Genomic DNA, 16741 nt, shown 5'->3' with positions numbered 1-16741 from the left:
ATAAGTTGATTGTACAAATTTCGTTTCGTATATTACCGCATACATATGTATGTATATTTTTATCCATTCATTTCATTTGGTTCATCAATATTGATTCAATCAATATGGATGCTATCTTTTCCATAAGAAAGTATAATGAATAGTTCATATATCGATTCTTACGCTTTTTGTAATTATCATATATATTTGTTTAATAATCCGATTAATCATTAATCATTAGATATTCAATTAGTTTGCTCAGTTGCACCGTTACGTTAAAATCAATCGGCCGGTCGATTAGTCGACCGGCCGATCGATCAATCGAATCAATTTGTCAGACGATCAGTTAATCAGTCGATTAATCGATTGATTGTTCGATTGGCTGCTTGTCGAATTTGTACGGCAACTGATTATTTCAATAAATTGAATTTCATATGCTATTTCACGTGGTTCCTCGCGTTATCGTCGATATTAATTGGTGTAATCTTCTAATCAATCCGTTTATTTTCCTAATCCTCGGTCCTATAGTTTGCAAGGTGTGCATATACAAGGTAATTTTAGGATTGTTTCCTCCTCTGGCGGTAACTTATCGCTCTCTATCCGCATCTATGTATCTAGTTATCTGATTAATTATCTATTCGTTTATTTATCTATCTATCTGACTATCTATCTATATCTGTCTACTTCTCCTTTTTCTCCCTCTCTCATTCTATCCCAAAGGAGGGTTCGCTTACTCGGTGCTATGTCTACTACGTACTCCCGTACTCAGGAGAGCGACGCGTGGGCCCTTCTGGCACTGAAGTCGGCACCGGCCAGCCCGACGAAGATGCAGTGGAACCCGGAAGCAAAAGGTGCACCGATTGCACGGTTAGAGGGTCGCGAGTTTGAATACATGGTTAGACAGCATAGTATCACTATCGGACGTAACAGCAGCAAGGGTGAGGTCGACGTCAACATGGGCCACTCCAGCTTTATCTCACGACGACACCTTGAAATCTACTATGATCACCCGTATTTTTTTATGGTTTGCAATGGTAAAAATGGTGTTTTTGTTGATGGAATTTTCCAACGAAAGAGTGCGGCTGAGTTCCGATTACCAAAGACGTAAGATATCTTTCGGAGCTTTATCGAGCCGACTTAACCTTTCTTGCACGTTTCTCGCATGCCACTGGCAAACTTGTTATACGGTTTTTATACAGTCTCTTTTCAGTCATGACTTATGATAGCCTCATCATTTGGCGATGTTGTCTTTTTCAAATTATATCTCATAGTTTCATACGTGATAACAATAAAAAATTGTCTTGTGATATTCCATGCAAACAATTTTAAGCAGAGAATTTATTTAAGAGCTTTACTTGTTCTTTGCACTTTCTCTCAGATACTTCATTTGTTTCTTCCTTTATTCTCTTTGATCAGTCGCATGTTTCTTCTGTTTCAGATGTACATTGAGATTTCCAAGTACAAATATAAGACTTGTATTTCAATCGTTGGTAGATGAACAGGAAGAAAGTAATGTATGTGTGCGCTCTCCTCCAAAACATAGAGCACCATTACCACCTTTACGTATTAATATTCCGGATGCAGGCTATAGTAGCCCATTCCCTTCTCCTACTGGAACAATAAGTGCTGCTAATTCATGTCCTGCAAGTCCACGTGCAGGACAAGGAAGGAGAAACATATCAGCAGATCTACAGATGGTGGCTGTGTATGCAGCTGCTGTTGCAAATGACTCACAAAATTCTAATATGGAGAGACACGAGGGTGGACAAAGTTCTAATAGACAAATAAGTCCTGGTACAACAGCGAATTGTAGTCCTCCGAAAGATGATTCTAAACCTCCATACTCATACGCGCAATTAATCGTTCAGGCAATAGCATCTGCTGCAGATAAACAGCTTACGTTATCTGGCATTTATTCTTATATTACCAAGAATTACCCATATTATAGAACTGCAGATAAGGGATGGCAAAATTCAATAAGGCATAATCTTTCGTTGAATCGTTATTTTATCAAAGTACCAAGGAGCCAAGAAGAACCAGGTAAAGGATCTTTTTGGCGAATAGATCCTCAATCGGAAGCAAAACTTATAGAACAAGCATTTAGACAAAGAAGACAACGTGGAGTTCCATGTTTCCGAGCTCCTTTTGGACTTTCATCCAGGTAGATAAATTTTATAAGTATCTTTATTTTCCAGTTCCATATATACCAATTATTAAAAATTCTAATCTAATGCTTGTAACATTTCAAATCATATAGAAGTGCGCCTGCTTCTCCATCTCACGTCGGAATTAGTGGTTTGATGACACCAGAATGTCTTAGCAGAGAAGTTTCGCCAGGACCAGAATCGTATCCAGATAGTACTGTATCTTCTCCGGCTGGTCAGTTGACTAGTCAGTCCGCACCAGGATCACCTGGTCATCCTTATGCATCCTCGAGTCAATCGTCTCACAAAGGTCGCCTAATGCAACAGATTACTGTTGTCACGAATGGTGTTAGTGGTGATACAACCAGAGAAGGTAATAGTGTTTTTATTATGGCTTTTTTTATGTTTCTTATTTTAGAGAAAAAACTCTTTTCAGATACTACAAGTTGTATTCGCTCCCTTACCGGTAGTTTCTTAGGCTGTGGACATACAGAAAGCGGTAAAATAAGTGATGGTATAGGCAACATCAATACTCCAAATGTTGATATTGCTGCTTACCGCTTTCCACTCTCTGTATGTCCACGGCTTTACGTATATATCTTACCGTCGTCATCAATCATAAAAGTATCTATCATTTTAAATATACTATGATATTTTTTTAGATAAGTACATCGTATCTGGAAATACTACAGAAGAACATTCTCTTTCCCCAGCTGGTCAATATAGCCCAGCTCCTGTTATTGTACAGACCACGTATAATTATAGGTACGTCCGTACTCAATATTTTCCTTGCTGTATTCTTCTATCGATTCATTGAAATTGATTGTCATTTTGTACCATCACATTCAGTGGAAGCTTTATTGGTCCCGACGCAGGCGTCGGAGTTGCGAAGCGTTCACACGAGGAATCGGATAGTTCTCCCGGATCACCAGCACCGCTCGCCATTGTCGAAAGTCCTGAACCACCTGAACACCAACCTCCATCGACGAAACGTCAACGTGTTCATGATATGGACGACCACTGAACCATCGTTGTCCTAGACTATCGTTACGTAGGACATTTTTTGTTACATCGCGCTACTCGCTCATTGTCAAATATATCTGCACGCGCGTGTACCTCACACTTGTTCGTGTGTGCGTCCGTAAACACGTGCACGCTTAATGTTCAGAATTTCGAATCGATGCCCATATCCATACCACGTTTAAATCTCTCCATACATTTTCATCTTTGATGCGCGCGCGCCGACAAATACGTACATGTACACACTCAGTTCTGTACTGTTTTTCATTTAACCACATAGTGGTTACTTTATTTTCTGCGTATGATAAATACTCGATACAGTTTACTGTTTTACGCAACAAGTGGAATATTCGTAAGAAAAGCGAGAGCAGACAAAGTTATTCCCTCGTCTCACATTCTGAAAACTAGTTTTGATGTTGTATCTTTTCTTTTCTCCAACTTTTGAACTTGAATCAACTGCTGACGTAGTACCAGGGTTATTCAGTCGTCATGATCATCAGTATGCACATACACGTGTTTCGTTGAGTAAATTTTTTATGTTTTTCTTTGATGACATACAGGTACAAGGAGGCGACGGGAGCTTTGATGTATTTATAAGAGGGAATAAATATTTGTAACACTCGTGGAAGAGTATTATATATAAGAAACATCTTGGATGAAGTTATATCGTAGTATATTCGAAAGATGTTGAATCTCAATAGAAGGAAATATTATGTTAAAACAGCTCACGTTGTTCGCCTTAGTGCTTTGCAAAAGAAAAGGTCACCTGTTCTAGGACGATGCCAATACTGGTAAATGAACTTGTTTGAGAAATTTGTTGAAAATTATACATATTTTCAATCGTAAATAAGCTTATATGAGTTTGAATTATAAAATTTTGAACCACGTTGGTCTGGTACACGTTGTTTTTGTTTAATATCCGGTTACTATTGGCTAAAAAAGAGGAATATTCACTGGTTCTTTCCGATTCTTCGATCTCGTCGATTGATTGTTCACGTTGTATGAATCGATCAATGAAATTGATTATGACGCAATTCGCGTTCAGTGAAAATGCTCGCGAATCGTAGAGACAAACTTTAGATTATAGTTCTGCGTATGATTTTACAAAGTTTCTATTTAAAAAGAAAGAAATGAAAGAACGAAGAGAAAAGAAAAAGAACAAGCAATAATCTTATGCTGAATACGTCGATCGAAATTTCTTTCTGACGTGCCTGTTTATCTAACGAAGATATTAACATACTATAATCATACAGGAAGAGGTGATAGTATTTTTGTTGCCACTTGTAAATAAACTCTTAAACGAACATTCATTGCTTCGAACTGTTTCTCTCTGTGTTGAACAAAATCGAGAAATGTCTGCTTGCTCTCGTGGTACGAGATAGATGAACAATAAGATGAAATGATAATTTAAAATGACGATCAGGTGTAAAATTCAAAATTATGTAACGATTAGCTCAAACTGGAGTAATTCTATCAGGACTTTTTCAATTTTTTTTTCGATTTTCAAACTTGACAGGAACGCATTTCGGTTGCACATTTGGATTGACATAGCAAAACGAAAGAGTTGTATTCAGTTTTTCACTGTCGATAATTATTGTATTGCAAAATCAAACTAAATAAATGTTATTCTGTTTTTCATCGAGCAAGTAATATATCAACGAGATATCGGTATCGTTTCACGAGAAGAGCAGAAGCGAGGTAGAACGATGCATCGGTTATTTGAATAACTTGAAATATCAATTATAATCTATCCAACGAATCGATCCTCTGAATCGATTATTTTTCTATTTCTTTTTTTATCTTTTCATCAAACTTAAGGAAAACAAGATGTTTCTGTTTTCTACCCAAAAATAACTTTCCTACCCTTAAATTCGGATCATCAAAGTTATACTAATAATCGAAAACGTTTATTCTGTATAAAAAATTCCGTATTTTTGTTTTACGATTTCGACTTCGGATATGCATATTTGTTTCTCTTTCTTTCTTCTTTTTTAGGTTTTTTTTGTGACCCGTAACAATTATCCACAGATATTGTCCTTAATTGCTGACATCTTCTTACTCGGTCTCTCGACTCTCTTGCTTTCTAAAATTCATTTAATCATTTATTATTTACGAATGTTGTTGTCGGATAAATTTTGAAAAACAGAGAGTCAGAAATGAATTCTACTAACCATAAGTAAAAGAAAGAAGAAAAACTTGGAGCATGGTATGAATAATAACGTCCATTTCACGAGGATTAAAATAAATATTTTCATACACTCTTATCTCCACCTTTATTATACAATGTGGAAGAAGTGAACGTAATAAGAGAAATAAGACAGGCTCGCTATAATGAGTTAAGGTACATGTTTGCGAGAGATATGATGGGAAGTAAAGGGTACTTGTAAAAAAGCAAGTATATATGGAAAAAGGGATTATAGGAGAAAGGGAAATAGAGAAAGGAAACGAGAAGGAAGAAAAGGGAAGTGAGAGAGGGCAAGAGGGAAAGCGAAGAAGAAAGAGGGTGTAGAGAGTTTGCGCGACGTTCGACCCGAATCTCTCATCGGACGTTAAGCCAGCCAGCCAGCCAGCGAGCGAGCCAGCCAGCCAGCCAGCCAGCCAGCTAGGTATCCAGCCATCTAGCCATCTATCCAGACAGCTAGTCAGCCAGTCAGCTAGTCAACCAAGAAGCCAACAAGCCTCTCATCCAGTCAACGTTCCAAATTTTTGAGTCAACTATTGATGGAACCTCGATATCTTAATTGGTACAGTAGCGATTCGATTTACCCTTTCGTTTAATACTCGTTCATATTTTGATTTTCTCGGAAGCTTCTGTTCCTGCTGTTCTCTGCATCTACTTAATCTTCCTTTTGTTCTTTTTTCTTCTTACCTTTCACTTGTTTTCTCATATCTTGCGTTGATTTTTACTTTTCATGTCTCTTTTGTCGCTATATGTTTGACCCTCATTCCAACTGCAAGTTTTGCCCTGTCGTTCTCCCTCTGTGTTCCTATATAATCGTAACAAGTACACATATTCGTGCGAATTTATTTTGGACAATTGTTCTTTTGTTGTTTCCCTTTGATATACTCACGATCGCGTTCATACGTGTGTAACACGGCAATAATTGATCAAGCTACGAGTTTAATCGAACATGTGCTAATAAAGACAGAACAACAGCAGGAATATAAAGGGAAAATGCGAAAGAATATAATAATCGGTGGTTAAAGAATAAGAGAGAAAAGGAGAGAGAGAGATATCTAGAGGGAAAAGATCAGCTTCTGCTAATGATCTTTCGATAATGCAGTGTCCTGGTATCCATTACCTCGTGAAAACCTTGTCTGCGCTCGCGCAGTATTTACCGCGTATTCGGTTTATCAGTATGATTATGTGAGAGAAACTTTTGAAAAATGATTCATCTTGAACAATATATATATATATATATATATATATAAATAATCATATAATATAATCATATATATATATGATTATCTTATGATATCGGTATCGACTATTTCCGTATAACTGATAAATATTGTCAAAATTGCGTTGATACTCGTTGGTGGCGTTTTCGCAACTTCATCAACGAAAATTCTATATCTAGCTGTATATAAGTCTGTATTTTGAAATTGTATATGAGACAACAAAATTTCGTTATATTTTTACAGTAAGTTATAAAAGACCGATTTATTTATGAACACACGAAAATCTTCGATTACGTCTTATTATTCTAAACATGTGCCACATTCTCGCGTTCTACAGGTAGTAAAAGTACTCTTTATTGTGACAAATATAACGTCGACCTCGTTTTGAAGATACCTCAGCTAAGTAAGTAATTCCTTTCTTTTTTTGCTCATTCATGTAAGAAAAAGTGTAGTATGACTTCAAGAGCCACGTGTTCGTATTATGTTGCGGGCGTTAAACAGGCGATGCGATATCGAGACTGAAATATACAGTGAGTGGTAATTCATATAAAACGGAAGTTATTTTCATTATATTATCACCATATTTTTGTCTCATATTTGCGCGAGTTTTTTTTCGTATAATTTATACATTTAAATCTTGTCTACTATCTTATTATTTATGACTTTGTCGTGCTCTTTTTCTGTTCTTTTGACAGTGATTTATGTCTGTATTATATCGATGTGTAGCAGTTTCGTTATCTCGGAAAAGCTTTGAAATCAGCGCGGCGACTTGGACGAAACGGAAGAAACAAATAGGAGAAAAATGGAGCTGAAAGAGTGAAAGTTACGTAGTTGTGCGTACAGAAAAGGGGGAGTCGGAGAATATACGTAATTTGCTCGGTCCTGAACTGTCAACAAGAGGAGAGTTAACACGGATTGAATCAATTATAGCCCCATTTTGGAGTGAACGAGCAAACGACGGAACGAGCAATTTCCGGGCTTGCTTAATCCATATAACGAGTAAATGAATTTTTGTTAAGAATTATCTTTGACCATAGCCTGCAGATTATATTCGCGATGTAGGTGTTAAGATGAAGAAACAAAGGTACCAAGTAAGAATTCGTTTCGCATTTTTCTTAACTGTATTTTTACCGATAAGCTTTTTTCAGTTTCATTTAGATCGCGTTATGTTGTTTTCACTTGCAGTATATATCTTAAAAGATATCGTAATACATTTAGTGGTAGATTCAGAGGGGGACGATAGGAGCGATCGCCTATTCTCCCTAAAAGTATTAAAATATAAAAATATTGTATCACATTCTGAAAAGTGTTAGATATATACTTAATGTGTTGTGAATGTATATATACATATATTATTGTTTACGATTTGTATGCTTAGCGGGCGTGCTTGTTAGTGCATGGACGTTTTTAGAACGTTTGCAGAATATCACTTGAAAATGTTTCTAAATATCTCACAGAAGAAACTTTACTACGAATCGTACGAGGAAATGACAAGTGTACATCGGGGTCGCATCAGGACCGGTCCCCTGATGAAACAAATGTATGTCGATCAGTCGATCAGATTCGCAGTTGTTAGCCGAAGCAGTCTGAGATACCGTACGTTTAGTCGCGTAGCGAATAGATACAAGAAAGAATAGTATGTATATTTTTGATTTTATTCATCCTTGTTAATCTGTTATCCTTATAAATTACAGTTCCAGAACGTAATGGCAACTCAGATATTTCTCTACTTATAATTTACTATTCGTATTAATGAGCATTGTAAAATTTGTATTCTAAAAAAGCTAGCGACAGAGCATAATTATATTTATATTTTTATTATACATGTAATTGTTATTTTCGAAATCATTTATCTTTTATTTTATAGAATTTATAAAAATGTGACTTGAACAGAAAATTTTCACGCGAAAATCTTTTATATTTTTCTTTTATAGTTTTAAACGCACATATGTTTCTAAATAAATGGCTTTGTATAATTTCGCAATTATATGGTTGATGAAAAATGATATGAGAATTGTTTTCAAGAAAAGGTGCTAGGAATAATTTATTGAGAGATGGATCTTTCTCCTTAATTTATACTGTCATTTCGCTAAAAAGATTAATTAGCAGAAAAATTAAAAGAATTAATTTTAAATATAGATTTCCTCCTATGAGAATGAATTAAGACGCAAAAAAAGTATAACTTTTTCCTTTTTATTATTGAATATAAACCATTGATCTATGGACTAAAGAAACAACGATATTTTTTGCTAAAATTCAAGAGATCTCTCCTTTCTCACTTAATATTATTGCATACAAAAATTATTCTACAAGTATTACATTATTTTGTTTTCTAGACAATTTGAATAAAAACAAGTTCGATAAGAAAATTAAAGATAGTCGAAGTATTAGCAAGAAACGAAAAGAATACTATTTAAGTTTTCTTTTGCCCAATGTCGAAGATGATTTCACAATCACCAACAACAAATACGTCCGATATGCAAACGAACTTAAATGTTAATGTTTGCGACGAATTAGGCCAAAATATTTAAACTTTGTTCATCGTTTAATCCAGATGAAAAGAATAATAATGCTGTTGCACTTGATATCGGAAATTACGTAGGAACTACAGCGTATGATTTAATTTAAAAACAAAAACATTTACAGTCACATTCTTAATTTATCAATATCCAAATCGTTGTCAATTCGATTAGAAATGTAGTAGGTACGATAAAGGAAACCTTAACACGTTTTGTCGCTTCATCTAAACGCATTTACACGCTTAAGAATGTAATGGAACATCAACTTTTCGGACTTTGTGAAACAATTTAGGACTTTTAGTCACAATTGTTTGTCTTCTCGATTTGTTAAGTTCTACGGTCCAATGAAGATGTTTTTTCGATAGCTTCGCATTGATCTTAACCCCTTAACCTACGATTTATGTTCGAGAATTTTAGGCCGATTTACGTTTGGTTCGATCATCTACTACGGGCTATGCCCGTAATATTTACGTTTGGCCCGATCATCGTACTACGGGCTATACCCGTAGTTGTAGGTTAAGGGGTTAAATCAACACAGAATATACTTGGGGATACTTTTAAACTTTTAAAAACAAAACGTGATATGTGTGTGGAAACGTTTTCCAGTATTTACGAGAAAGCTTGTGGTATCGTAGAAGAATTGTGATAAAACTATCCTGCCAACGATTCTGTTGCGTATTATACTCAATTTATTTACATCTCAATAAGAGAAAGTGTAACTAAAGATTCGAAATATCGATTTTCCGAAGAAAGTATAGATTTCTATTATTTATCAATTCTATTTCATAATTCAACAACTTTGAAAGATAATACCTTGTTTAAAGAAGCAGTTTGGAAAGTTGTTGAAAAATATTCCACTTTTTTAAAGAAACTTATCGATACGCTAGAGAAGATCATTATCTCTGAGTTGGAGTTGTGGAATGTAAAATAAGACAGAGAAAGACTGGATTCTTCATATAGAGCAATTAAATCGTTCGAACTCTGTGACTGTCGTATGTATCCTACTTTACATGTTCTTCTAAGAATTCTAATTACACTACCTTTAAGTGCTACAAGTATAGAGAGATCGTTTTCTACTTTAAAAAGTAGACTCGATACGTGGTTTGAATCAACTATAGTAGTGGATAGATTGATTCATTGGGCTTATGTTGTTAGATATACATTGTGATGTAGAATTAAGCGAAGACAGTGCTATAGATCGATTCGCGAAAATTCACAAACGTAGAACAAAATTTATATTGTCAAATAAAATTTCGATGGTATCTTAATCTTATTAATTTTAACACTTTTTATACCTGTGTTCTTTGTAAAATAATTGATTCTTTCATAATGTATAAATAATTAATTTAATTACTTAATGTATAATATCGGATAGAGACGTTAAAATATAGATTACAAACAAATCTTAGATCTTGTGAAAGAAGATAGAAAGGTATACTCGCCACGGAATACGCTGTAGGATGTGCTCATGTATATACATTTGAATTTGTAGATATTGTCAAATAAAAGAGGACAAGCGATGCTAGGAAGCGAAAACCTGAAATTAGATTGACAGTATAAGGAGATCGTGGAACGGCGTGCCTAACTTGGAATGCTTATACCGGTGGTGTCGGGCACTTGGGGCTGGGGATTCTTCGCTCTTTTCCTGTTCGTTTTTGCCACCCCCAGTCCAGCTGCTATCCGCAGAGGTAATACGTTCTTTTGTTACTTGTAGACTGCAGACGTTTGTGTATGCATTTATCGGAAATTTGAAGATCCAAAGATATATATAAAGTAAAATTCCATCTATATGGACGAAATTTTAGTTAATGTCCAATTCAACGTTGAATTCCTGTTGATCGAATTCATTTATATGAACGTAAACTCTTATGATATGAACGAAAAATTATAGGAACTGCAATTATATAAATTTAATAGCGTCTCATATCATATGATCAGTTTAATTATTCTATGTAAATACAAGGCCAAATTTTAAGACGTTGAATATTAAGATTTAAAGAAGAATGAAAATAGATATGTCTAACCGTTTTTCTTTATTTTTTTCTTCGTCTTCTTCTTTTCCTTTCCTTCTCCTTTCCTTTCTTTGTCGTTCCACTTCCGTTTCACCTCTTAGCGGATCGAGATCATTGCAACAAGACAGTGGATTTATACGAAGATGTATCGAGTCCGGCTGTGACTTCCGCAAATTGGGGAAAACCACTATCTTGCTGGTATCGTTTTCGATCGTTTCGTGGAACTCCACGAGATTGGATCCTGCGAGTTCGTTTCAAGAAGTTTAAAGTTGGCGTATTAGAAAATGCCACCACCTGCTCTGGCGGTTATTTACAGGTATGTTTATTTTATTATACTATGCTTTCGGCTCTTTCGTACGATTTAACTAATATCGTTAGTAAAATTGTGCAATCACGAGTTACAAATTATTAGAATCAACTTTCTTGTATCATAGTAGCAAAGTCGCGTTAACGAGCCGAATGAAATTTTACGATCAAATGTTATAGGCCAAATGAGCCAACAGAAGAGAAGGGTAAATACGATTTAACTAACGTAAATGGTGGAATTCGCAGATCGTAGATGGAAACACGAAAACAGAAGTGAGCAATCGGAAAGATCCTGGGGTTTATTGCGGTGAGTCGGAGCAACCGCAAACATTTATTTCCGAGACAAGTTTCGTCCGTGTGATATTCCACGCGGATAACTTTACGGATCAAACGTACTTCAGCTTCGACTCCCGCGCGGAACAACAGTTCGAGGTATACTTGAGATACGGCCAACATCCTGAACTCTACCCAAATCGAAGAGGCGAAATTGTGCCCGGTAGCTATTGCGAACGAGTTTTCAAGGATTGCAGGCTACAAACGTGTTACGTACAGAGCCCTGCTTATCCAGGCATTTATCCGCGCGCGTTACATTGTAAGTACCGACTGAATACACGGCTGCCTTTTATAAAGCTCTACATTGAGAACGAGGAGTTCAATATCGACGGGCAAAGATGCGAGAATATAATGACTTGCCCTATGAGACCGATAAGCTCTGGCTCGGAGCATTGTCCGTACGACTACATACGAGTTTACGATGGCAAAGATGAAAATAGCCCGGCGATCGGTACGTTTTGTGGTATGGGAAAATTCCCGTATAGCATAATCGGTACCAGCGAGGATCTCTATGTGGAATTTGTCTCGTCACCAGCGGGACCTCTGTTAAATACCGGTTTTCATTTTAACGTTGGTAATTGGCCGGGTCACGTAGAGACCGCTGGCGTTCGAAACGGTAGCTGCGATTGGTTGTTAAATAGCGAATCTTTGCATAGCGGTAACGAAGGAATATTTCTCTCCGTCGCGCACTGGTATCCACCGTATACCAGCTGTACCTATCTTTTGAAAGGTCGAGCTGGCGAGATCGCGAGACTCTATTTCCCTAGTTTTCGAGTTAACCGGATCGAGTCACCGATACAACCGTACGATGGTGACTGCGGTGAAAGTTTAACACTGTACGATGCCGATTGGCCGGACGATGCGAAAATTATCAAAACCTTCTGCGACACGTTTAGCAAACCAATGGAGAAGCACGATTTCGTTTCGAGCTCGAACGCTCTGTTCGTTAAATTCGAGAGCAAAACGGGAAGCTATTCCGGCAGTTCGTTGTATTATTGGGCGCATTATGATTTCTTCAATGCGACAAGATTCGGCGTGCCTGTACCTGGAACCGAATGCGACGAAACGTTCGCCTCCTGGAAAGAACGATCTGGCAAATTTCGATCGCCATTAAATACCCTGGTTTACAAGCGACCAGGTGATCCACCGGCGGATCTTTCCTGCACGTATACCTTCGTCACGGACAAACGATTATACGCACGAGTGATTCTTATCGTGGAATCGGTTTCTTTCAAGGTGCATCCGTATGCGCAATGCGGTAACTGTTGGGATAGTCGAGTCGATCGATTGATCGTTAGAGAACCGTCTATCACAGATGTTAACAATGACCAGTATTCGCAACAGCAGCAGCATCAACAATATCAGCAACAGCAACATCAGCAGCACGCATCGCGTCAATTACAAAATAGCAGTATCGGTAGGGGTCATTGTATTTGTCGATCGACGATAACCAATGGACCAAACAGCGACAGGCAACCGGTGCTTCGCGTGATCTCACGAGGGGAAAAACTTGAGTTAAAGCTTCTAGTAGATGGTGCACACGCTGCAGCGAACTATTTTAAACAATCCTCACCGTTATTCGAGGCAAGGTACGAGTTCGCTCATAGTCCATTATGTGGCCCAGCGATTTTGCCAGCTACGACCGACGGCGAAATTGAATTCCCTCATTACGAAGCACTCGGATACGTTGCGCCACCTCGACAGATCAAATGTATCTGGGAACTACGAGTGAATCGAGACAGAGACGTTTGGTTACATTTCGACAAGATCAAATTTGCCTCGAGATCCTGCGAGGATGGAAAACTCGAGATATTCTTGCCCGGATCTGCCGAACCGCATTTCGGCATATGCGGTGAAAATGTCAGTTACGTACGAGAAATGCCGATCATATCGGCAGCGCAGATCGTCCCAAATATTCGTACGTCCGGGGATCACGAATCTGGACATTTCAACATGGATTCTATTCAAACTCAAACGCACTTACAGCAACCGGTATCGCCGCCGCCGCCGTCGCAATCCTCACTGCCAACAGATCAACAGCAAGAAGAATTCGAATGGCCGACGGTGATCGTTCAATTCACTGGTTCGATGGCACCGGCGAGAGCCGCGTTTAAAATCGCTTGGACGGAGTTGTATCACTTGCCACGCGATGCTTCGGGCGCTCTGAATACGCAGAAGCTCGAGGAGTATTGTGGATTTCAATGTCCGGGCGACGCTGGTTGTATCCCCGCGCGACTTGTTTGTAACGGTGTTGTTAATTGCCCTATGCCAGAACCTCGGTCGATCTTCAAAACAACGCACAACGGTACCGGTTTGCTGGGAATAATCGAGGAACCGAACGACGAATCCATCGAAACTTGCGGCACCGATGTTGTCGGGGAACGTGGTAGCATGGCCGGATCTGGAAACGGTGTCGGTGGCTTGGCCAGCGTCGTTGGCTCTGCTGGATGGGCTGGAGCTGGTCTAGGCGCTGCTCTTGCCATTCTTCTCGGTCTCATTTGCTTGGTCACTGTTTGCAAAATTTGTCGGCAACGAGCTACTTCTAGGGACATTCATGTACCTTATTGACACCGTCACGGACACGAACACGAACAATTACGTAAATGTAATTATAAACGCGAACGTAAACGTACGAGTGCAGACCCGCAATTTCTTCTTTCCGTTTCTTCTTCCATGTTGGGTTAATTGTTTTCTGTACAATATCTCGATGCGAGCACACTATCAGTGGACAATGTTCGTACTCGTGTCGTCGAGCGTAAATCTGTAACAGAAATTATATCGCTCCACTCGTTTTATTCATGCCAATGAACAAGAAGCAAGGAATAATGGCAAATTAGGCGGATGACTGATTAAATAGGTAAATAAGATAGGTAAACATTTTAGGTATACACACATCTATACCTATATGTATAACGTGCGTGTATGCGCGCGCGCGCCTCTTTCTGCAAATCTACAGAGTGAATTTGAATACGACTGTAGGTAGACTCTAAATTTTTATGGGTTTATGGAAAATTTAGACGGTAGAAAGTACGCAGAATTCATATAAAATGCAAAAATATATAAAATACAGTATATTCGTAGATACAGTATATATACTGTATATAAAATACAGTATGTATACAGTATATAATATTCATTAGATGAAGCAAATTTCTGCTAATGTTCCATTTCCATTCATCTACAGTGCACGCATAATTGTTGCAAGCGAATATCTTTTAAATCATTCAAATCGAAAACAATTTGTTAGTTAATGAAGAGCATTTTGAATGGTTATTGTTGTATCGTTTTAACAGATATTCGTTCCTTATAATGTATATGATTTACTCTGCACCTGCTTAGTAGCGCGTGCGCGTATCCACATGTGTATAGAGAGAAGGCGAGATAGGGAGGGAAGAGAATGAGAAAATAATTTCAATCCCAAAATGCGTTTTTTCCCCACATGTAGTATCATCATAAAGTACCAAAGGAAGGAAATAAGTATCGGAAACGTGATCTTTTTTTTGCGGTCACACATATTACGCATACGTAATATACCCATGTATATGTAAGTAGGTTCAACAAAGCAGCTTCATCCACGATTTAATTCGTGTTCAGTTTACGATTATATTCTTGTAATTTTTGCACAATGTATTCGCGTTATACATATTAATAAGAGTGCCTGCGAATGTTTGCACGTGTGCGTTATAAGTCTGTTTAAAATGATGCGCACGCGTGTTATTCCTCGAGGATATGCCAAATAAAAAATTGTATATATCGAAGTTAGAAAGTTTTTAGCATATGAGCGCACCTCGAGTGAATAACTCTTAAACCAAACATCGATAAAATTGCTATTATATTAATCGACGAGAACTTACGTTCTTTTGTATATAGTTCGAATTCTCTAATTAGATCACATTTAATATCGTAACAACTTAGAATATTAGCGGAATACCGATACAAGGTTAACGATACTTCACCGTGTCAAGGGTGTGAAGTAGCGTACGCGTTACATCTGTAGCAAGCGAGTACGTGCTCGCATGTACGTACATTGTCGGAAATGATGTGGTAATTATATATATAGAATATGCTACATCTCACGGACTGTAATGATTTTGAAATATGTTAGGTCAACATTTTGAATAATTTTACTATTACAATTTATCGCTAAATATAGAGCGATCAAATGTTGTGGTGAGATATTATTCAAAATATTGTCTTCGACAATACACATATCTCAAGATCATTGAAATTAATGAGTTGTACTCTATTCTGTACAATTACCAATGCTGTTTATGAACATCATGGAACGTGTAACAAGACAAACGGGAAACGACGCGTATTATATTTATCGAGCTCTGTTTGTCTTTTCGGTTAAATTAAATATAAATCGATCAAGTTGATTACGCTACTGAACTGCTGTGAATCAATTGTTCAGTTTTACGCATATATGATCATAGTCGACTTGAACGACAACGATGACACACAAAGAGCACCGAATTCTTCGAGACAATCGAAATTCACCCATTCTCCTCCTCCTCTATCCCATTTAGATTAAAGTATACCATTCCATTGCCAATTTCGAAGCAAATTCACCGGAATATAAGTTGCAATCGTTTTTTGTAACGTTCTTTTTGTACTGTTATTATGATGTTTATCGTTTTAAAAAACGTGGCTCGTATTTGTTGATGTTGCCACACTTTCGTCATTATATACACATACACACATACATATATACATATTATACGCGTTATTGTTGCATTAATTTATCGCCTTTATCATTATATTTAAGATAAATAATAATTACCATATTGTGCGATTACATGAAACATCATTGTTGTATAATCGTTACTGTTATTGTACCGTTTCTCGTCGTTGTCAGCACCACTAACATCGTTGAAAATATCGCTACTGCCAGCAGCGTCAGCATTATATTATTATATTTTTTACAAATAAAAAGTATCCTCATTGATGGGGTAAAAAGAGTTTAATATTATTAGACAAATTTAGTTCGATCATTCGTTGGATTGCAACGCAAGATACTTATTTC

The 16741-nt window shown here is 37.3% G+C and overlaps 2 protein-coding genes across 2 annotated transcripts; both read left to right on the top strand.

The window, feature by feature from the left end:
* Positions 1 to 390: 390 nt before the first annotated feature.
* FoxK (forkhead box K) lies at positions 391 to 4447 on the top strand. Its single transcript, XM_033341934.2, has 6 exons — positions 391 to 530; positions 700 to 1083; positions 1418 to 2140; positions 2237 to 2496; positions 2786 to 2888; positions 2973 to 4447. The coding sequence occupies exons 2-6, from the start codon at positions 722 to 724 to the stop codon at positions 3145 to 3147; spliced, it is 1623 nt and encodes a 540-aa protein (XP_033197825.1). The 5' UTR covers positions 391 to 530; positions 700 to 721; the 3' UTR covers positions 3148 to 4447.
* A 1328-nt stretch (positions 4448 to 5775) lies between these two features.
* LOC117160874 (uncharacterized) lies at positions 5776 to 16102 on the top strand. Its single transcript, XM_033341931.2, has 4 exons — positions 5776 to 5887; positions 10557 to 10752; positions 11178 to 11392; positions 11629 to 16102. Exons 2-4 carry the CDS (start codon positions 10656 to 10658, stop codon positions 14281 to 14283), a joined length of 2967 nt encoding a protein of 988 aa, XP_033197822.1. The 5' UTR covers positions 5776 to 5887; positions 10557 to 10655; the 3' UTR covers positions 14284 to 16102.
* The last annotated feature ends 639 nt before the right edge of the window (positions 16103 to 16741 follow it).

The sequence above is a fragment of the Bombus vancouverensis genome, chromosome 12, assembly GCF_051014615.1.
Source record: "Bombus vancouverensis nearcticus chromosome 12, iyBomVanc1_principal, whole genome shotgun sequence".
NCBI lineage: Eukaryota > Metazoa > Arthropoda > Insecta > Hymenoptera > Apidae > Bombus > Bombus vancouverensis.
This window is presented reverse-complemented; position numbering and strand designations above follow the sequence as displayed.